The sequence below is a fragment of the Numida meleagris genome, chromosome 4 (assembly GCF_002078875.1).
Source record: "Numida meleagris isolate 19003 breed g44 Domestic line chromosome 4, NumMel1.0, whole genome shotgun sequence".
Classification (NCBI taxonomy): Eukaryota; Metazoa; Chordata; class Aves; order Galliformes; family Numididae; genus Numida; species Numida meleagris.
This window is the reverse complement of record NC_034412.1, coordinates 3,623,967-3,647,389: the sequence shown is the minus strand read 5'-3', so window position 1 is coordinate 3,647,389 and position 23,423 is coordinate 3,623,967. Positions and strand designations below refer to the sequence as shown.

The window sequence follows — 23,423 nt, the reverse complement described above, 5'->3', positions numbered from 1 at the left end:
CAAATCATTTGCACGTGCGCGCCGCTAAGACAGAGCAAGCAATTGCCCAGAAGTCAGCTGTAAGAGGAAGGCACGAAGCAGCAGCAGGCATTTCTGGATGAAATTTCACTTTAAATACACCCAGGCTCAATTATCATTCCACTGCAGAAGAGTGAATAATAAAAGTAACCCCAGCAAGTCTGCCAGGTACGCGCACTTGAGTTTCTCTTGGCAAGAAAGCACAGAAGGATCTAATGCTAAAATATTAAAATGAAAACCACTGAAAAGTATCACACCACTTGAGCCAGAAGGAGAAAAAGCTCATTTTTGTTTTGTTTACAGTGAATACTGCATTGCTCGACATTGAAACCAGTGAAGCCAGTGGAAAGCCTCACTGCAGCTTGTCCAACTATTGAGGACTCGTCCTTCTCTTCCCCGGTGAATGCCACATTTTGAACAAAACCACTTTTCTTCGGAGCTTACTTCCGAAGTAACACGTAATACATGCAGGAAAACTTGGATTCTTACATGCTGCTATTTTAAGTGTTAAAATATCCCCATTATTTACTTCCCTCCAAACCCACAGGTTGATACCACCGGTGCAGGATTGCCACCAAGTAGTTTTGGTAGAGCTAACTATTTTATCAATTCTAGCCACACACAAAAAACCATCAGAGTACATCGGTGTCCTAGTGTTCAACAGCAGTAAGCAGGAAAACAAAGCATTTGTATCTTTCACAACGGAAACTTACACTGAAGTTCTAAGTAACCCACAGATTCCTGGTGTTACTTTCTAGAGAGAGAAAAGGGACAGGTCCTTGTCTTGTGAGGAACCCAGTTATGAGATCAGTGCAGGCACGTGGCATCTTTTTGCAACTGATGATGCATCTGCCAGAGCTCTAGCAGCTACACATAGAGGCAGAGCCACTGACTGGTGTGAAGGGTCGAAGTTGGGGTTCAACCCCAACTCCCCTGGGTTGCGCCAGGGGAGATTTAGGCTGGACGTTAGGAAATGCTACTTTTCTGAAAGAGTGGTCAGGCGCTGGAATGGGCTGCCCAGGGAGGTGGTGGAGTCACCGTCCCTGGAGGTGTTCAAGAAACATTTAGATATAGCATTGAGAGCCATGCTTGAGTGGGGTTATTGGTGGTAGGTGGATGGTTGGACTGGATGATCTTGTAAGTCTTTTCCAACCTAGCTAATTCTAGGATTCTATGATTCTAAGTGTACAGAAACTCGTCGCCTATGAAGGAATAGCCCCACTGAAAAAGACTAGGTACAAAACAGATTAATGTACAGAAATTTAAGATGCATTTTCTGTTATAAAACCACAAGGAGCACCACAAGCCTGCTTCTCAGCCACAGCCTGAGCTATTGGGTTATATTTCTCATGTAAAAAGCATGGTATGGGCATGGTGTTGTCTGTTGCCCAAAAACGGCTGTTGATTTACTAAAGGAAGGAGGCACGATGCTTCCACTAAAGAATCCAAGAAAGGGAACTTTGGCACTCAGATTTCTCTAACTCTCCTCTTTCAGTTGCATGGGATCGAATATTCATCCACAGATCGCCAGCACCATAAGAAATACAACTACACGTACAGCTCAGCTTGCACAACCGACAGAGCTGAAAGCACGCACTGCAGAGGCAGGAAAGACTTCAGCGCACTCCCAGAACAATTAATGATGAGTTTCAAATCAAGACCAGCATGGAACCCGAAGCAAAAAAGAGCGAGACTGCGTGCGCTCAGTACACAATCTTCACAAGCTTTGATTCAGCAATAGTGAAAGGAAATTTCTTTCTCCTCAGAAATAAATTAAAAGCAATAGATTTTAGACGGAACGTAAGCAATAACAGGCTTGGATTTCAGAAGGAGGGAATCCATTAACTGTGTTCAAAGAGAGAAGGTATTTAATTGGTGAGTAAGGCGATTTTAAAATATGGGCTGTTAACTCTCTGAGATCCAAAGCATCGTTTCCAACACTGAGGTTCTGCTGAGGAGTTAGACCGGGTTTTACACTGATGTGATTGATGTGTCCATAAATACCTGAGCCACGTCAACATTTCAGAATGACGCATAATTAAACCTGAAGAAGCGCTGACAAGTCCTCTCCTCCTTAGGGAGTGTTTTTGAAGGGCAGCTTAAACCCAAATCCCATTGGAAGGGAGTGGAAGGAATGGTTTCTTTGCCTTCACCTTGCAGATTTAAGGCTCATACTACATGTACATATATAAGCTATTGTGATTATGGGTAGCAAGTTTCTAGATCTCCTTGTGAGAGCAGGCATTAACGAATCCAGGAAATATTTTACAGTCAATCAGATCAGTTTCCTCTTCGAAAAATACAGCACCTTCAGGCTATCAGGTTTTACGACCACGTATTTTCACCGTTTTATGGCTACGCCAGGGTTTAGATGGAAGTCTTGATCTCATTTTTCTCCTGAAGAATAAAAAGTGTTATAAATCAGGAGAAGAACTACAGCAGGATGATGCTCATCCACTTCCTTTCATCCTCCTGCCAATGAATATACCGGGGGCCAAAAAAAAAAAAAAAAAAAAAAAAAAAAGAGCCCTTTACTATCTGCTAAAAAACCTGAACTCTCAGTAAGTTAATGTTCCTCCAGCAATTCTGCTGAAACAGAGGCTTTACATGCCAACTTCTCGTTACCGTGGTTCTGTCAGGAAGCTGACCAGCACGAGCTCGATCTGGTGGCAGCACGCTGTAGTGCAGCGGCTCCGATGGCAGCGCGCTCATTTTTTGTTCGGCGTGACATTCATCTTCACAAAGATGAGAAATACTTCAATATTTATTTTCTTTCCTAGCAACCGCTACTGGATACCGGAGAGGGATAGCGGGATTAAAAAACCACCATCTTTGTGAGCTGAACATTTTTCATTACAGAAATGGAAGGAGATTGTACCACGCTGCTTATTGCAGCTCCCAAACCTAAACTCACATCAGGCCCCAGAAACCAACTCTCAACAACTGCAAATGGGCATCACTGGAGCTTAAAAATCCTGCACACTGACTAAACGTGCCAGGACAATGTCTCACCAAGACACGACTACGCAACCTTCCTCCATATCTGGAGAGCATTGTGACAAAATTCCAAGCTCCAAGACTAAGATATATCACCATACACATTATGGAAGCGTTTGCATCTCTTTGGTATAGCCAAAAAAACTGCGTGTCACTTCAAATATATTAAAATTCAGTGCAAATAACAATTAGGATCTAAAAGCATCTTCTCGTATGGAAGTGCTCTGTACACCACTAGTTACAGTGAAGTGCATTCCAGCCCTCAACAACGGGACTCTGACTTTCTAATTGCACGTACATGCCTGAAATAATTAAGGATTGCAGTTCACATTACTTTGAAACAGTGTCCACAACCACAGGGTCAGCAGTGGAGCCTTGCAACAGCAGCTCAGTACCTTTGCAACACATTCACCTTTACAGATTAGGAGCAGAGTTTACTTGACTGTTGCCGATGTAGATATGAAGCCGAATGCTGGAGTTTGCTTTTGGGGGATGATTTATCTGAAGGAGACTGCACGGAATTGAAGAAGCCTGGAAACTATTGCTAAGCCGGGAATCCAGCCCTAAATCCAGGTGTTCCTTGAGGTGCAAAGTTACTTGCCTATGGGTAGCATGATAATATGCAGCTGTAACATCTGATAACTTAAATAAAATGGTTTAATGAAAGATTGTGATTAGATCCTCTAAAACCAAAGCAGACACTCCTCAGGTATCACCCTGGGCCTGCCCAGCCACAGAGCACGGCACTGCTGAGTGCAGAAGGGGACAAATTCCACTTTGTGACTTTTGCTAAGCAGCCCTCGTTTATTGTGCCAGCTGGGAGCAGAAGGAACCACTCACTGAGCCACGTCTCAGTTCCTGCTAAGAAAGATTCCATGCAGTGCACAAAGTGGGGGTCTTGGCATTCACCTTGTAACCACTCCTTCCTCCTGCTCTGACCTGTGTGGATAACAACGGGGAAGCATCTGTACTTCTGAAACGTACAGTGCATACTTCTTGAGGAGAGGTTTTCCTCTTCCGACAGCAGCTCAAGCCTTCTGGTCTCAGTTTCCATTTCTGCCCTGGCCCACAACAACCCCCGCTTTCTGTTAGGCAGAACCCTGAGTGTAAGCTCAGTGTTATACAGCTACATGTCACACTTAATGTCATGGTGTGCCCCAGTTTTAAACCACAGGGCTTACAGCAGCAGAGGGAACTGCTGAAGATAAGCTTTCTGTGATGAGAGATGGTTGATTCCTCATTTCAAGGCCTAAATGCCATGGTTTTCAGTGAAAATGTGCATCTGGACCCTGGTTGCTCTCTAAGATCTCATACAAGATCATCAAGGGCTAATTGTCTGGAAACGTGGTTGATAGAGTTAGTCATCCTGTAATCTGTTCTGCATTATATCTCCTCAGGGGGCTTGGAAGCAGAAAACCAACATCCACACAGACCCTGTGCATTTCTATCTAGAAGCAAATGCTCAAGTTAGCAGCAGAACAAGAACAATTATAAGGAGAAATAATATCTTATCTATCCTCATCCACATAAGATCTCAGTCAAAACAACAGCAAATGCTAAGGAAGAAAGCATCCAGCACGAAATGTGCCAAGGGATGCATTTGTTGTACTTATCTCATTGACCGCAGATTATCAATGCTAAAAGAACAAAACTGAAACAGCAGGAAAGGTGATTCATGACAACGCCTTTCTGGGCACTTCTCTTGCTCAGTGTAAGCTGGGCAGCAGTGACTTCTTGTGTTTCTGTGTGCACAAAAGTCGCTAAGCAGGGCAAAGGGAGAGGGGAGGAATACTTGCACTTGCTCTGACTCAACAAATCAATGCAAATCAGAGTGATTTCAGGGAGATCCCACTTGGAGAAAGCACTCGGGGCTTGCCACAGGTATTTGGGGTTAGGGGAAGGGAGTGGGATGTGTGTTTTCTTGCACTGCTGCTCCCAATGGCTCTGACACAACGGCAGATATTCTCATGTGGTGCCATTTCCAGAAAGGAATGCTTTCAGGTCTTCCTTCAGTGATGCTGATCTTAAAAAAGGTGAAAACAAGCAAAAATTGTTGAGGGGCGATTCACAGCTAACATCACCTCCAGAGTCAGAAGTTCTGGATCACCATTATTACTGATACGGCAACCACGGGTCTGTGTGGGCCAACGGTGCCCTTCTCCTAGGAGAACTGCTCACAGAAAGAGAAAGAAGCCTGAAAGAAACATTGCACGAAGTGCAGCGCTTCAGCAGAAAATTAACCTGACTTCTCTAAACGTCGTGGTGGGTACTCATGGCTCCACAAAATGGAGTAGGATTTACTAGAAGTCTGCTGAAGGCGGCTTACGTGTATGGGCCTGATATTTCCTGAGAACGCAGCGCACGGCAGACTCATAAATTTCACTTTTGTGACAACAAGAAGTAACGAGACGGGAGCAGAACAGCAGCCAGTGAATCCTCCAAGAGTGGGATGGAGTGGAATGAAGTACAAAATACACAAGCGGAAGGAAGAACAAAGAGGTTGGGGATGAAGCACACACCTCGGGACCCGCTGTCACAGCGCTCTGGGGGTGGGGAGGACGGAGAGATCGCTATTTCCTAACAATGCAGGGGAGCTCTGCAGGGGGAAGCGCTCCACACAAAGCATGCAACAGTTTCCAGCCATCACGTTCCCACTTACAAACGAGCAAAAACTTCGTCCGTGGGATTCCGCCAGCGTTTCCGGCTGTCCTGCTTCAGAATTTGAGGGGAAAGACGGGCATTTCGCCTCACATTCCTCAACAAAGGGGCGCTCACCGCGGACGACACCTCAGAAACTTCCTCTGGGAGGGCCGCTCCGCTCCGCGCCGCGCCTGCAGCTCTTTGTGTCCGCACACCGCCAGCAGCCGCGGGCCGGTGCCGCCACGGCTCTCACCTCCGCCTGCTCGCGGTCTGCGCCGCTCCGGAGCGGCTCTGGGATTTGTTCTCCTGCTTTTTTTGCTGCGCTTCCCGCGCCGCAGGTAGCGCTCCCACAGCCCTCGCGCGGCAGCAGCACCGCGCGCGGCTCAGCGCTGCCACCCAGCAGCGCCGGGAAGAAGAAAGCCTCAGCCCCCAGAGCATCAGCGGAGAGCTGCGGGTCCCCACCCGAACTTTCTGCCCCCCGAGCCTTCAAACAAAGCACCCGAAGACCCCCCCCCCCCCCCCACTCACATGCCCCGCTGCAGCCTCGGCTCCTCCGCTCGGCTCACGCGGGCCGCCAGCGCCCAGCCCAGCCCGAGGCACAGCCACACCGCTCCCATCGCCGGGAGCTCGGGGAGAGCAGCGCGCGGCTCCGCGCCCCTCTCAGCAGCAGCAGCAGCCGCCCACCACCCTCCAAACCCTATAAAGGGGCGGTGAGGCCCGGCCCACAGCCCGCCCCTCACCGGGGCTGGGAGCGGAGAGCCCCCCGGCGAGGAGCCCCCGCGGACCCCATGTGCTCACGCAGCCCTTGGGCTCCTCGCCCGGGGACTCAACGCGCCCGGCTCCCATCATCTCGCTTTAAGTTACCCCCAATTAACTCCCGTAAGGATCTGCGGCGGGGATTTCTTCTCCGTGGCAAGGAAATATGTAGCCCTTCCCTGACCTTAGAGCAGATGAATTGTACCCTGAGATCGGCACCGCACGGCTGAGCCCTCCCCTCCCCTCCTCTCCCTGCATCTGGAGCAGCTCGGGCTCCGCAGGACCCTGTGCCGAGCTAATCTCATTACCTCCCGCAGAGCACATCGTTTTCTAATCATTTTATTTCTTAAAGCCCAGGAAATCTTTCTTCATAAAATCATAGACCTTCATTATGTCAAAGCTGAGAGTTAATTACGTCCCGAGTCGTCATCCCGAGTTGGACCACTTTCAGGATCGCATCATGGCCAAATAGCAAAGGATCTTATTGCCCGGCCGTGGTTTCTCCAGGAGACGTAAATTAATATTTAATCTTTTTTTTCTATCTTAAGGAACTCAATAATAAACCATTCAAAATCAGTCCGTATTTCAAATCTGCGTGTGATGGCTCCGAATGACGCACGGTAATTAGTACACCCAGTTATTAAGAATACCAGAAGAGCAGCATGCAAACTGGGGCCACTGAAGCGCAGAGTTCCCAGTGCCTTCCTTGGTGAAGGCCACTTAATGGATGAAGCCTTCACGTGGGGGGGCACGGAGAGGAACGCAGCTGAGTTCTGAGGATGGAGAGGTTTACAGCTCCTTGTAATCGGCACAGGACGCCGCGCAGGCCTCGCTTTAGGAACTGGCACTGACATTCTCCCGCACTGAAATGCAAACCCAGTTTGCTCAATGTGCCCTTCTTCAAATATTATATAATGGTTCGTTCTCAGCTGTGTTTTAATTGAGAACATCTAGCAGGGCTGTTGACTTTAATGGGAAGATTCACGTGAGTAAGAGTTGCAGGGAAGCAGCATTTGCGAAGGCAGCTTCAGAAGCCCATTGGGATAATTGATCTGACTGTGCCCGAGTCGGTTAAATCTTCAGACCTGATACAGACAATGCAGACATGAAAGCAGACTCATTTATTCCAGTTCTTACAGTGGGAGCCGTGGGGAATGCCAGGAAAAAAGGGTGGTGGGTACAGCACACAGCCCTGCTGTGACCAACCAGACGCAATCACTGGCATGGAAATTATTTGCTACAAAACTCTGTATTTTTTATCTTGATTCCTACAAACTGCATCATGCCCACCACCAGAGCAAGTGCTGAACATGTTGGCAAAAGAGTTCTGTTCCTGATTGGTGAAAAGAACGAATTAAATCCTGTCCTGCTCAGCGCTGGAACTGAGCAGCCAAAGTCCTGCATCCCCCCGGAGACTTTGTGCGGGTGAGCTATAATCTAAGCCAACTGCATAGAATAAAAGCTGTCAGAAAAAGAACGGCTCATGTAGCACTGCAGGACTTTCTGTCAGATGGAAAATACGTAATTTTCATTATTCTCCTCTTTCATTGATCAGGGCATTCTTCTTACAGTTTCAGGTGCCATCCTTTGCTAAGCATTATCGAACGGCATATCGTTTACAACAGAGTGGAGATCGTGAGTTCTGCAGAGAAGTTGGCATCTCTCATGAAGTCTCACACCATCTTCTTCATCTTAAAGTGTATTTCTCTCCCCATTGCCATTCATTGATGATTTTTTTCCTTCAAAGACGTTGCGAAAGTTGCTGTGTCTACCCAAGTGTGAATGTGTGAATGAGCATGTCTCCAGCTTTGAGTCACACCACCCTATGCCATTTCCATTTTTTCTGTCCAATCCTCAATATCTCCAAGTCTTTTTAAATCGTAGTTAGTTCCAGGATTTAACATTCCCTTCTGATTGGAAGAAATTCTCGTGCAGAGACCGTAATTAGAAAGGCTGTGCTGTGTTCTGTTATTAGCAGGAATTGTGATTTTTGGAGTGGTGGGTTAATTGCTAATAACCATATGCAATGCTTCTCTCAAGATGTTTCCCATTACAGTAATTAACTTAGCAGCTGGGGTAACAGACATTTACCATTTGTCTTCACAGTATCCCTGATTTAGGATTGTTCCAAAAACCGATTTGGACTTTGTTCAATTCCCAAGCACAAGATGAAAAAGAGGGATGCTGAGTAAGAGAGGCTTGGGAAAGAACCAGCTGCAGAGATGGTACCTGCTTGTGGATGCAAACTCTGCATGAGTGTGCCCTCAGGACTTCTGAAGTTTGCTACAACAGTCTTAGACTGGGACTGCCCCCTCATTGTGCCAACTGGAAGGCAGACCAGAATGACAAAAGAACATCGAACAAAGAAATGTATTGACTGCTGTGTTGCTCAAAACAACAGCTGATTGATCTTTAACCTTTTTGAGGATTTACTAATTGAAAAAAATGCGGAATGTTTTATTTCCAACTCATATTCTTAACCTCAAGATCCCTATGGTTTGTGATTCTTTCTCTCCATGTTTCACAGTCAGCTCTACAGATATAAACAGTTTTAGGTAAATATTTCCTTTCTGTGCTATATCTCACTGGAGTTCCTTCCTCCACAACAAGCGGTAAGAGCCAGGCTAGAGTTACAGCAATATTTGTAAGTCTATGGCTAACCTGAAATTTAAGAAGAGAACAGAGGTGGTCTACAAAGCCAGACCACCTGACAGAACAAAGGCAGCTTTGTACATTTAATTCATCAATGGAATATATTTAAAGGATTCCTTTTTGCTTACGAGGTCATTTAGAAGACTTTTAGGAACACAGTGCTAGACTTGGTCCATTTTTAAATTTGTTCTGGCCAAACAGAGCAAGTTCTGTACAAGACTGAATTAAAGAAGGTCTGTTCATGCCCTCGAAGATGTGAAGCAGTGTACCAAGGCAACTGGAAGCTTCCTCTGCTGCAATGAATTGGTGTTTTTCCATTGCAATGAATGGGAGAGCACTAATTTGTGGTAACTGAGGACCTAGCCTGCACTGATAATTGTAATTATGGACTTGCTTCCGGAGGTACATTTTCTAAAGCAGTTGGGTGAGGCAAGAAAATTCTGTTCAAATTATTTTATTCAACAGGAAGTAAAAGCAGTGCATAAATATATGCTTGGTGTTGCACTAGGTCTTACCATACAATAACTTTCTGGTACTGCGTCATTCCCCGATATTTTTCCCTACAGCACATAATAGTAAGCTTCTGATAATAGTGCTCACAGACAGTTTTGGTTATAACTACTTGTCAGGGAATGGATAACTAGGAGAATAACTCCGTGTTCGACTGTAAGAAATGCTACCTGAAGTACATTAGCACAGTGATAATTTCTGCTAATAGAAGCCTCCAAGCCCTGTCCATTAACCCAGAATCAAAATTCCTGCTACATTCCTACTGATAGTTTTGGTTTGGGTGTGAATTTGCAGTCACCATCCTGCCTGGATGGCGGCTTGGAAATAGATGACCCTGAAGGTCCCTTCCTACCCAAGCCATTCCATGACTCTGTGATCTCCTCTATACCAGCCTTCCAACAGGCAGCAACTCTGCTTTCCCATTTGCCCTGACTAACAGAACCGTGTGCTCTCATTGATGTTCAGGATTTGGGCTGAGGAGAGGGCAGGAAGGCCTGGGAGGGAGGAAAAAGAAAATCTGACCCCGGTGCAGTCTCTCTAAAAGGGGGAAAATATTAAAAAGAAGTATTTCTTCTTGACAGAATAAGTAGAAATCTATTGATATTCAAGTCAAGTATGTATTTCTGTAGGGAGCTCTTACATCTGATGGAGAAAATAAAATGTTACCCACGTTCACAATTACTTATATAAAGGCCACTGACCCCATCTCTTAGCTTTTCGCTTTAACATTAGTTAACCAAAACCCCAGCAAGAGCTCACTATTGACCATGTAATCCTGAAGTATGTTTTATGTTGGCAGGCAATAACAACTGGGAGTGCTTTTATCTATTTCTGGATTTGGAATAATGACACTCCAATGAGAGACTGATCCAGCGTGCTTAGCACATTCAAATTAAGATCACACATCTGGGAGACTTGCATCTTCCCTGACCTACACAGGTGAGAGCCAGATGTAACCGAGGCTCAGCAGAACTATCCCAGCTGCATTTCAGTACAAAGAATCAGGGTGCAGACACTTCAGAGCAACGCACTGTTTCACGGAGCAGCGCAAACGTTACAAAGCGTTGTCTAGGAGAAGACGTCGGTTTTATAAATTTTTAACAATTCTTTACCGAATTAAATTTCTTTCGCCCATCCTATTACCCACCCGCAAATCTGCGGACAGCTGAACCAGCAGCTCATTCCAACATTCAGCAGGGTACCTGCGTGCCGTGTGCTCGCGGAAATCAGATTTGGGGAACTCGTGCTAGGAGTGTTTAAAAGCTCATCAAGTGAGGAAATACAGCCAGCACCCTGAGATCATCCCATCTCAGCACTGCCTGATTTTCAACTATTTTTGGTCTATCCGAGGGGTAGGAGATCTCCAAGCGTTATTCTCTAAGAAGATTGCAAGAGAGAAATGCAAAAAAAAAAAAAAAAATTAAAATGTGTAATAAAATCGATTTCTTTCACCTAATGAGTTCTTGTTAGCTCATAGCACTGCTCAGCAGCGTCGGGGCTGTGCTGGGATCACAGAGGGATGAACTCAGCCCCACAAAGCAGGCAGTAACAACTCTGCAGCAACTCCTGTGTGTGAACCACAGTCTTAACCAGCGCTAATACTTCAAGAGCTCTAATTTATCCTCTGGGGTAGGCAGCCTCCTCGCAGTTTGGTTTCAGATGTCGGGACTAGTAACTTTAATCTGCATCACCAAAAATGCAGTTGCAAAATATATCAAAGACAAAAAGTGCTCAGAAGTTGAGCTCTCCTCAGGGTTTCCCCGTCCCTTTGGAATTGCTCGCATATCTCAGATGTGAGCTCCTTGGAAAGTCTGCATTTTCTTCTTTGTCTAACACAGTGCTGAGCATATCGCTGCTACCGAAAATACTGAAAATTCAAAGGAATACAAGTTTTGTTGGTTTGCTTCCAATTAGGAGCTAATGAAATCCCAGGAATGCACTTTCACACAACTTGTCACAGAAGAATCGAAACTCCACAGTGCGTTTCTGTGTATAACTGTGCATAACTTTCCTCTCTGTTCTGCTGACACAACTAGATCACACTTCATTCTGAGAGATGTGAGCGCGGCACTTGGCCATTTTTCCCTCTAAATTATCTGCTTGGCTACTGTCACCATTGATCTCTTAAGTCCTTGACTGAGTAATCAGTCAGACAGCTAATTAATGTAGAGGCTTGGAGGGAAAGAAGAGGGAAGGGTGAAATGAAAGAGGAGAGCTTTTCCCTCGTTCTTCATGTTTTTATTGCCTTTGAAAGATGCTTTATATACGGCATCACGAAGGCTTGTCTGTGCTTTTTCCTGCCAAGGTGAATCTACTACCAGTATATTTACCGACCAGGGACAGGAATCAGGAGGATTTCGTGGGAGTTATGAAACGTGAACTCGAAATCTGAACAAAACATTTAAATATTTCATGATTATCTTTTCCTATTAGCACTTGAGGACAGCACGATGGATTTTGAATAAGCAGCAACCGCAGGAGCTGACCCTTATTCTCAGTTTTCTTAGAATATATTGTGATTTAAAATTCAGATAACTTCATATTTTAATAAGAAGGGAAGATTTTTCCCCTCCTTCCCTCCTCCTGGTCCCCTCCACCTTCTCATACAAGAATGATCCACGTGATCTAGAAAATTAAAAACCTGTCTGGGTTTGTTTTAATCAAGATGAGTTAAACTCAGATTCCTTCACGTATTCTCTAAAGGCTAAGCACCACTCAGGTGACTTTAGCAAGAGATTAAAGATGTGAGGAAAGGGAAACCCTCACAGGATATTTGCAAGCATCCCTCCATACTTCCCTATCAAGTTAGTAACCCATATCTCTTGAAAAGATAAATGAACTTTCAAGAAAGTTAGCAATAGAGGGATTCTGTTTTCCTACATGAAAGGCACAGAGGACTCTTCTTTGTGACAGCCATGTACATAAAAAGGTTTTTCTTTCCTTTATTCTCAAGAAATCTGAAGTATCCTTGAGCAGCTCTTTTAATGCGTTGAGTTAGCCAGATATTGCTGTGCACATATATATCGGTATTTACATATTACAAGGCAGGATTTTAACATTCTCGTCTATGGGGAGTTGATGAACTGAAAACGGTTTAATAAGTTTTCTTTTTCAAATCTTATGGGAGACAGATATTAGCATCAGCACTATTTGTTGCTAAATGGAAATAAAATCATTCCGAGCACGGGAGTTACGCTGACCAAGCTTCCTGAAGCAGCGAGCTCAGGGCTGCAGCAGGAAGGTGGCAATCAAATATTTCACACGTGCCTGCACGTCTGTTTATCTGCAGCTTAGCAGCTCGCACCGCCATCATCCCAACCACAACCAAACGGGGTGGGAACGTGATTCCCAGCTGCAGTGCCTGTGCCTGTTACTGACTGCTGGAGAAATCTGCATTGCTACCAAGGCTTGCAGAAGCAGTGTTTCGGAAGAACGTGTAAAGGGCCCAAAATGCAGTCATCACTCTAACAAAATCACCACCGAGCGGACAAAGTACTATAAATCAAACCTTCTTTACTAATTTGAGTATCAAGAAAGCAATAAATCAGGATAGATACAAATCCTGCTAGATACAAGCAGGAAAAGGCAATTCCGACCTCAAAACTTGTCTAAAAATCAGAAATTTCTGGGGGCTATTTCAGAGGGAATCCTATAATTAAATATTCATTGAAAAGGAATAAAATTCCGAAATGTTATGAGGGAAAATCATGCCCAACTAAATCAATGTTCTTCTGTTACAACTGCTTTTTGGATGCAAACTCTAATCCGTACAGCTTGAGTGAAGCATTTCTTGCATGTGGAACATCATTACTTTGACCTCAAGCAGCCTACAGGAAAGCTAAGGAGAATGTCATTGTGAGTGGTGGTCAGAAGAAAACTCTGTAGTTATGGGATGTTCACCAGTGAATCCCTCAGGGATGAGCCTGCTAGGAAGAAAAGCAGTGCTGCCTGTGCCATGGCACAAGCAATAGGCATGGCCTCATTGTGTCTGCTGGTGAAAAAACTTAGAGATGTTGTTGATGAAAATAAGAATATTGCATTGGAAAAACAAGAAGACTTTGAGGCTGGCTGGATGAAATGAGAAAATACAAGATGTTAGGCGATACACCCTGGGGCTAACAACAAGCTTTGCTATGGCACACAAAGAATTGGAATCAACAGTCACAGAACGCCACGGGAAAGCTTTGGTGTGCTGCTAAAATACAGTGCCAGGTGGAAATAAACACACGCTGATCCCACCAGGAGAACTTCTGAGGCGCCTGGTACACTTTTGATTATTCGGGAGTATGAATGTGATGCAGGTATGGAGGGGGTGAACAGCAGAAAAGGCAGCCAGGAAACTGGAAATCATTGCATCTGTTCAGATGAGCAAAAGCAAGGCTTGTTCAGACCAGCAGAACGAAGGCTGGGGCAGAAAGATGGATTCCTGCGACCGCTCTCTGCAAAGGGAGGGGGACAGGGTAAGTAGCAGGGATGCAGTAGAATGTTGGCAAAGCAAAAAGACACTGCTGGCGTAAGAACAAGGCAGGCTAACTAGCCATACACATATGTTGAAGCAGGAAATTATGAAGGAATGTTTAAGTGTTTAACAGGAGCGTGTCTAGAGTAGATTCCTAATGCAAGCAATAGGAAAAACAAGGGAAAAAAGCGAGCTACGCAGTGGAACTTTGTAATTAATTAAATGAATTCTAAAATATGTTTTGATGTGATAACGAGGAACTGGATTTGGTCACCAGGTGATGCCTTTCAGTCCTGTGTTCCTGGCTGTTTTTCAGCCTTTTAATTAAGAATCCTATCACCATAACCATGGTGCGTTGCAGCCTCAGGTACAAGAATAGCACAATGATCTTTTTTCTAGTAATTCATGTGCTAAGAATGAGGTTCTCCTGTAAGCAGCTACATGAAACAGCTTCAGAGGTTGGAAACTTAACCAAGTTTTACTGACTTTCAACAAATGAACCTTTTGTTTCTAAAAGTGGGAATCATCTTTTGGCTTATGTTTGGGTGCAACAGAATCCTGAACCTTGCTTAGGGATTCTTAGCATTATGCTAATATAAATAACAACAACAAAAGGCAACCTGACCCCCACATCACAGCATGCTATCAAGTTTCCCCTTCGGAGGAGAGCAATATATTTGTCCTTTAGATCACACAGAAACACTTGGAGGCTGAACAAAAGCATGGCCCAGCTATATTTTTAAAACACTTCTCTTGAAACCATACATTGACTGTTAAAGCACATCCACCAAGGTTAGCACTGGTGGGTTAACAGGAGAGGCAGGCAGGTTCTATACTATCTTCATGCAACATCAGCTAAGTTGCCTCCTAAATTTGCTTTACAAGACCTTCATCTCCAGCAATGAGGCATGCAGGGAAAACTCTGGCTGATCAGCAATTGCAAAGCTGATTTCATGGATCTAAACGCTTGCAGAATGTACTTTTGACCTGGATACCGTTTCCTACAAAGGAATAAAATCTCACTCCTACTCTGTCACTCTTTGCAATGGCATTTTTTCCACTTTGGTACTGAACTCTGGGTAGGAAAATACAAAAAAAGAGAAACATTTAATTTCATAAAGCTGTTATGGTAGACAACATTCACTTAACATCAATTAGCTTTTATTAGAGCTGATAACTTGAACCCGGGCAGTACGCAGCTGACATTCAGAGCTTGGTCCAGACATGATATGGACAAAGTGGGATGGCTCTGTGGCTCTTCTGCTCCTCCTGGGTCACTTAACTATGGGTGTGTAGTGCCGGGTTGCTGGCCCCCAGGCTGCTCCCAATACCAGAAATTACAGCAATGTGCTAAAACCTAGCTTGGAAGGTGATTTCTCTTCACATAGATTTTCTTTTAATTCTCAGGGAGAATGGTGTTTGTTTCCTGAACTGGCTATCCTGGCTGTTGGAGCATTCCTAAGCCAGAATCTTTGCATATAAATAGCATTTATTGCCTCTCTTTCAAGTGAGGAGCCAACAGTGATAGTCTTCAGACGCATATTTTTAATGAATAAAATATTCTGTTCATTTTAAGGCTTGCTTTCACTTAGCTGAAAGTCTGCACAGGAACCTTCAGAATGTGCAGGTTCAGGTATTAAAACAAAATCATAGCATCACCAAGGTTGGAAAAGACATCCAAGATCATCCAGTCTGACTATCTACCTCCCACCACTATTTCCCCACTAAACCATGTCCCTTAGTACAACATATAAAATGGGACTTTGGGTTTATTTTCTTGTTCTCGGAGCTCATAGGTGACCTAAAAGAAGTCATGAAAAGAGTTGTAAAAGCAGACAACTAACCTTAGGCTGTTTAGCTGCTTGGAAATAGAAGCAGCATCTAATCTTGCTGCACTAAAAAGAAATGGACACTCAGCATACGGCAGCTGTTATCTATAAGGAGGCTATTCTAATTATCCAATAGACAAACGCAGAAGACAAGAATGCATCCTAAATCTCTCCTCCCTTTGAGCTTAAGTATAGCCTGTAGCAAATTAGCTAGATCCATTTGTTAGCCAGTGCTCAGAAAACTGTAGCTGCTGGAATGGAAGATATGAAAGCCATGAGACTCGCACTGCCATAGAGCTCATGGGCTCAAGACAGAGGTTTGCACTGAGGGGCAGGGAAGAGGAGGTCATCCAAATCTCCTTCTGCTCCTGCATTCCATGGTTAGGTGCAGGGCACTGAGCAGGAGCTCAGTGCAGCCTCCCTTGCTGCACTCACTTCTAGCAAAACAGACCAGAGGAATTAGGAAAGTAAAACAGGAATCAGAGAGGGGTGGGTCAAGCCCTCTAGTCCTGTGCTGATGACAGCCTGGAGAAGATTTAATGAAGTTAATTGTTTCTCTTCCTCAAAGTCTCTTTCTATTGATAGCAATGGCAAGAGGACAGTGGACAAAGAGCTCCAGTAGCTGTTCTTTGAGGATTAAATTATCACACTGAAAAGCAACAATCAGTAGGACAAAATCTCTACAATGGACTGTTATTTTTTTTCGCACAGATATCTTGCATTTCAGAGAAGAGAGATACTTTAAAGGGAAATAAAATGTCTATTTCTCAAAAAAAAAAAAAAAAAGAAAAAGAAAAAGAAAATGCGATTTATTACTGAAGAAACCGTAACAAAAAATCTCAGATCCTTCAGGGGTAAACGCCAGCATACAAATACAGTTCACCTGAACATGAAGAGTAGCTAATGATCAAGACTCATTTAAACTGAAATTAAAAAGTCACTTCAGGAAGCCCAAAATTCATGGCGCTGCGCTCCCAGCAGGCGCCCAGCATGGATTTCTGTGCTGCTTGTGCTGTCAAGCAGTGGCTTCCAGTCCTGCCCCATTCAACAAGCCACTGATCCCCAGTGTCTGGTGAGAGACATGATGCGATCCAGCAGAGCCACCGTCCTGCACCAGCTGAGAACCAGCTGCTTTGTGTCTCCGCATTCTATCCAGAAATGAGATGCAACATAAAGATATAATTGGCAATTACAAGGTCACATTAAATGGTACGGAGCGAGCTATTTAAATACAGCAGAGTTAAGTAACATTGATGCAACGAATACAAGCACATCAGGTAAAAGGCTATAGTTATGAATTAGTGATGAGATAAAAACATCGCAGATCAGCTCGTTCCGTTGTATCACGTTGAAGTTTCGGTATGGTTTCAGACATGTGAAAGAACAAATGAAAGGCAGAGCAAAGGCAGGAGCCGCACTTGGAGAACAATTCCTTGCTGACACTGGGCGAGCTGACTGCAGCTCAATGCTGAGCATAAATGTGTGAGCAAAACCAGAAGAAACTCCAGTTGACATCTCTTACTTCTGTCTGAGATGCAGGTTTGTTGAGCGGATAGAGTTAAGGTACATTGTCACCTACTTTGAGGGAAAAAAATAGACAATAGAGGTATGCTGGAGCAGCAGAATGACTTTGTGAATGTGGACAGCAGACTGTACTCTGTCTTTTCATGCTGTCATGTTCCTTTGTTGATGTCTCTCTTTTAAGATCAGCTTGCTCCATGCATCACCAATTGTCTTTTGTTTTCTCGCAGCAGGGAAGGCTCAGTTAATCCATATGTCACCACAAAAATTCAGGCTTCTCTTTGATAGGAACCAAGCATGACAGCAATCTATTGAAAAGGTGTTTGGGACTATCATTTCTTCCAAGCTAATTTATTGACTGGGTGGCTTTCAGAAATAATGCGTCTGTTTCCCAAGATAATGAGCTGAGATGTGACTCAGGAAGGCCATGCGAGCACTCGGATAGCCTAACGATGGGAAATAAACTCGTAATTAACTATCGCTCTCTAGAAATCACTCTTTGCTGTGATATGTCACTCCAAACCTCAGAGAACGTGAACGTTTCCACCCGTTCCCTGGTGCAATGATTTTGTTTGATAAGCCTTAGCCATGTAAAACAAATTCCTAACCATGAAGCCTTTGGCAGATGAGGATGCCAAGAATGTATCCGATCTTAGCCCTGAGGAGAACGGCTTTGCTGAGCAAACTGCAGCTTTAGCACTGCGGCCTTATGGGGCAGATGCCATCCCATTAATATTTAGGTAGGGCTCCAGAATCCACAGATGAGTAAATCAGAGCTGACAAAGCAAAGCACCCACGCAGATAAAAGACCTTTGGCACACGTCACCGACCAACCTGCTCCCAGGATCCTTCAATTTAAGTATATGTACCACAGTGCAACCACACAAACACTGCATCTTTCCCGTAGCATTTGGGGGTTCATCTAAACATTTTAGAAGTGCTTTCTGTTGCTCCTGCTGCCATGTCTAGGACGGAGCACGGACAGCACACAGCCACATTTCCACCGCAGAAAGAGCACGCAAAAGAAATGCGACCTACTTCGGGAGCATGGATTACCTGAACACAACAAAAATTTAACAACAAAATGCTCACGGTGTCACCTTCCAGAAAAGGGGACTGCGCTCAGCACCTGCTGAGGCTGTAGGAAAGGCCACCACGGCCCAGTCCAGCCCATCTTTAACTGCGGGACACCGAAGAAACTGCCGTGATGCGCAGAGCTTTTCTGGCACGTTTGCAGCATTCAGAGAAAATGGGTATTCAAAAAACCCGTCGTAAAGTTTTCGTGCCTTTAGGTGTAAAGCCAGCAGGGCTTTTTATGATTGCTGCCGACCCGCGCTCATTCTGGAGTAATCAGCTATAAAGCGGTTGAGCACCAGAAAGCTCTGGGCCGTTCTGTGTTTATGGTTCTTTTAAGGCTAGCACTTTAAAGGATGACCCTGAATCATCCTGACCTTTACGGAGGTGCTGAAATGTCTATGCTTTACATCATCAAGGGAAGAAATTGCTGCCTTCAAACGTTCTTGACCTTGTTCAACACATTCCTCGTGTCTTCGCTGATCTGCTTTTAGTTGCCCATAAAGCGCCGTCAATGAGTTTAGAGATGAGAAATAAATGGCAGAAGTTACAGTCCAGGAGCATTTATAATTTCTTCTAACAATTAAGAGTTCCCTTCCAGCACCGTGAACTCCAGCTTGCTGTGGATGCTCTGTCTTTTGCTTATATTTCTATGAATTATTATGTGTTTTCTACAAACGCATTTCAGCATATTGTACTTACATCAACACTTACTAATGCTTAGCAAAACTTTTGACAAATATGGTCTGTTCCGAGAATGTACAAACAGAGAAAATAATATGGAGCTACAGAGTCATCAGTATTTTCTAAGCCCTATTTTCTCTTTAGCACAACAGATGTCCATTGAGAAGGAAAATATGTTTTCGATGCAGTTAAAATTAGTGGGATTTTTCCTTCATAAACATTTCCCTTAAAAGCTGTTCCTGAGAGAAGAGGGTGAGCAAAGCCCCTGCTTGGAGCTGCCCTGCAGGGTCCGTGTGTGCAAAGAATTCCACTTCCCACCCCAGTTGGAGCAATTCTGGTCAATGCGGGACGGCGCGGTAGTAAAATTTCTGTTCAGCAGAAATGAACCGATGCAATTTTATTCGTGAAGTAAAACCTGGATTTTAAAGGGTGAAATTCTGAGAAATGAATAATCTCGTCGTGCCACAGCAGCCCTCTTACAATAGGTTTAAAACCAATTTGCTGTAAATATTTGTGTGCAAGCCAAACAGGCAGTCCAAGTATACTAAAGCGATACCTCCTAGGTCAGTTCTAACTAGTGCAGGTCAGACAATTACCTGTTGGTTTCAATTAAGCTTTGCAAAAACACTCCTGTGTCACGGTGTGCCATGAAGGAAAATAATGAGGTAACATAAAACCAAAGTGCTTCGCTTGCAGTGCAGACTTGGGGCTGCGTGAATCAAGTCTGCACTGAAAACAGGCAACTCAGCCACACGCTAAGGATAGGAGGTCAGTGAAAAGAAGATGAAGAGCTGAGGGGCAGGATGGAAGGCTTGCCAGAGACACAGCCCAGCTTCCACCAGCTGTGTACTAGCACTCCATCACTTGCTTCCCCTGCAACTCCAAGGTAATAAGCACGCGCTGTTAGCATTGCACTTGGCACTGCTTTAGAGTGATCATCCTGGTAGTCTTGAAACGCTGCACAACCTTCTGGCAAAGGCTGCCTTAATGTTCTATGAAAGTTTCCTGAATCTTATAGACAGGGGAAAAAATATCAATAAAAATCATGGAAGTCAAGTCAAGTGCTGTTTCCATTATATTAACGTCTAGAAATACCCACACAGACGAGCTCAGCTGAGAAAAAATACATAGTGAGAGATAAAATCTTTACAGTGTAAATAAATAACGCCTGGGAAGAAGAGCTCTGAGATAATACTTTACAACTCATTTTTCTTCTCTTAAACAGAACCTACTCTCAAGTCACGTGGAAGAAGAGTGTCAATAGAGTATTCACTACTTTGCGGGGCATGAAATGCTGTTGGTTTGGGTAGCTAACACCTTCAGTCACACTGCCCATGTATAAAATGCCAGAATCTGCCCAGTGCAGATAGCGAGATCACAACAGACAAAAGTCCTGCTTCACTTATGTGCGTACCAAACGGTCACACTCTGAGAACAGCACGCCTTGGTGACCAGTTAATCCATCTCCAAATGTACAAGTCACTTTAAGCCAATAGAAACCAGATGAGATTTCGAAACGAGAATTTTGACTGAAGCTGTTAGAAATGAATACTTTCCGACAGAATGAAAGCACTAACATTACAGCATCTTGCAGTGAACGGAACCCATTCTGCTCCATAGCAAGCCTGAGACACACAAGAGAGCAAGGGAGCCAGGGGTGGGTGGATGAGGGCACTGGCTTCGTGGATAGGCAGAAAGAGCCTCTCACAAAGATGCAAACAACCAGAAGACTCCTATAGGTCCCAGCACCTTCACGTATCCCCGTGGAAGACATGCGTTTCCTTAGAGAACTTTTGTTTTCAGGAACTTTGTGTGCTGGGGCTTTATTTCCACCTCCTGACGGAGGAGCAAAGGAAAACTTTTCATTGCACGAAACAAAATCAGACTGCTTCTGCTCTCGAAGGACTTAGTACCGTCAGAGAAAAGAGAGACCGGGATGAAGCCAAGTCACACCTCGCTCAGTTCAACCACTCGAGTCAGAAGCACGGCAGAGCCCATCCCAGCCGGGATAAAGGCGGAGGGTTTCACAAGCATCAGTAACTTGGTGCCATCTGGTGGACAGAGGCTGGAAGCCGACAGCACCCTCAGCACCGAGGTTACCGAGCTGCCCTTTCTCTCAGAACAAGGTTCTGAGACAGGAGGACATCCGTGCTGCTCCTGCTCCTCCCGTACCCCTCAGGAATGACTCCCAAGCCCCCCGGGTCTGAAACACCATTGAGAGAATAGCCACACACAATGGGGTTTGCAGAAGTCTGCCTGCTTGTCCCTTAGGATGATATTCTACTTGGCAGCAAATTGGATCAGGACACGTGCTGTTGCCGTCGAGGATTCATAGAGGGTAAATAGAACATACATTTTAAATGTTCATAGTTAAAGATCTAAGTCTGCCTAACAAGAAGGAGGGGAGGAAGGAGGAATCTCGTACCGGCTCCAGCTCTGAGGCCTGGATGGCAGGAAGCAGGACCTCTCCGAAAACCTCACATCAACCAGAGAGAAGCACTTTGTGTAATGAAGAAGAGCAGCTTCTTTCACAGTGAGCAGGGATGCTCTGCCTTTGCTGAGAAATCCACACATCGGCGCCATCCGTGCACTGCAACGAATAAATACGATGTGAAAATTAACATTTAAACCCCATCCGAGTAGTGTTAAAGCAACCAACCCATCACGACAACAAACCAACCTAATAGCAGGTACAACTGTGCTATGCTAATTGGGAGCCAGAACGTGTCAGCACTTCACTCAGAGGAAATATTTCTGTCGCCATATATTCTCATTACAAGGTGTTAAAATTGGCGGACAAATATACGGTTCCTTTTCAATGTTTTACACGACTCTGCTACACTGAATGCTTCTTGTCTCGTCATAAAGTGAACCCATTTCTCACAAGCACAAAGTCATGGGTGCCATTGATTTGCATACAGAGGTTTCCATTCACCGGCATGCTGACAGGACAGATGGCTTCGATGTGAGTTCTGGATCACTGTTATCAACAGAGGGTTTGCCTGAAAAGGCAGTTAATAGCACAACCATCACATTTAAACAAATTATTTTCTTCTGGGACAACTGTTTTCCCAAAAAGTTGAGTTATGGAGTACTATCCAGCCTCTCCAAACTAGCTGTGGAACCACAATATCACAGATACCCAACCCAAACCATTCTACGATTCGATGACTCTGTGATTCCCACTCAGAAAACGCGCACATTCACTTTCCATGAAAACAAAATCCTGCTTTGTTTCAGACCAGCCTGAGCGTCTCTGATATTTATAGACAAATGTTTGCATGTTTGGCTGTAAGTGATAGATAAAGACGGTGGGCAATCCTTACTAATCCCGTACGTCTTCAGGAAATCATATAAAACTTCTTGAACAAGTTTCAGTATTTGTTCTGGAACACATGAACAGAGCCCTAACAGACACAGCAGGTACAAAGCAAAAAGGGAAGACTGGGAAAGTTCAGAAAGCCCATTCTGAAATGCTCCAAATAGCATTGTGATAAATGCAGCAAAAACTCCATGTTTCAGGGTGAGCAGCTCCGGAATGGGTAAGAAACTTGCAACGGGATCCAGTCTATGATTGTTATCCCCTACTTCTCCAACTTCCTTTACATGCCCCAAAGCACAGACATCCCTCTTCCCTCAAAATACCCTGCAAAAGTGAAAAACGAGCATCTGACTTCAAAAGCTCCTCAGCTCTGTAACAGTAGACCAAGTGTGTTTTAATTAGAAAAAGATTCAGGCGGCATGTTACAGGTCCAGCTCTGCACTTCAGACTGCTCCAAAACACAGCTTGGCTGTTGCATTTCAGCTGGGGCCTCTTACTTTTATTGTGGAAATAAAGATGATAAGAAAAAAATCCCCACTGTAGCGTTGGTGTGAGTCCAGACTGACAATAAAATTACTAGAGATTCTCAGGATTGACTCCAGCAGGAAGTTTTATCGCTGCATATCGGCGTTAGTCATCCATTAGGTTATAAGAGAAGGAAAAACAAAGGGATCACATATTAAATTGTGAAATCAGAAGAAAGTAGAAGTGAAATCTGAAGTATACGACATTCAATAATCTGATGGTGAACCTAACAGAACCAGTATGTCAATTGACAAAACTGTCTGCAGGCATTCCAGCCTTTGTCTTGTATGCATCATATTCATCACGTAGTACGCTTCTCCTCTGAGAAGAGGAATAAACTCCCTTCATCGTTGGTATTCAATAGCTAAAATATTCAATAATGTATTTTGATTTTCAGTCATTTGGGTTCTTTAACCCCTTGGAGCAAAAGAGCTCT

The 23,423-nt window shown here is 44.4% G+C and overlaps 1 protein-coding gene across 8 annotated transcripts in view; it reads right to left on the bottom strand.

Annotated features, from left to right (window-relative positions):
* LOC110398154 (multiple epidermal growth factor-like domains protein 6) overlaps nt 1-23,423 on the bottom strand; it is a 189,206-nt gene that overhangs the window by 158,486 nt on the left and 7,297 nt on the right. For 6 of the 8 annotated variants that reach the window (XR_002438213.1, XM_021395540.1, XM_021395545.1 and 3 more), the window contains exon 2: nt 21,566-21,730. Coding sequence is in view for 6 of the 8 variants with exons in the window: in XM_021395540.1 (XP_021251215.1) it covers nt 21,566-21,723 (158 nt within the window). In the remaining 2 variants the exon portion in view is untranslated. Of the gene's footprint in view, nt 1-6,183; nt 6,491-6,519; nt 6,670-21,565; nt 21,731-23,423 lie in introns of those variants that run through there. The other 2 variants (XM_021395546.1, XM_021395541.1) reach the window with 2 other exon arrangements.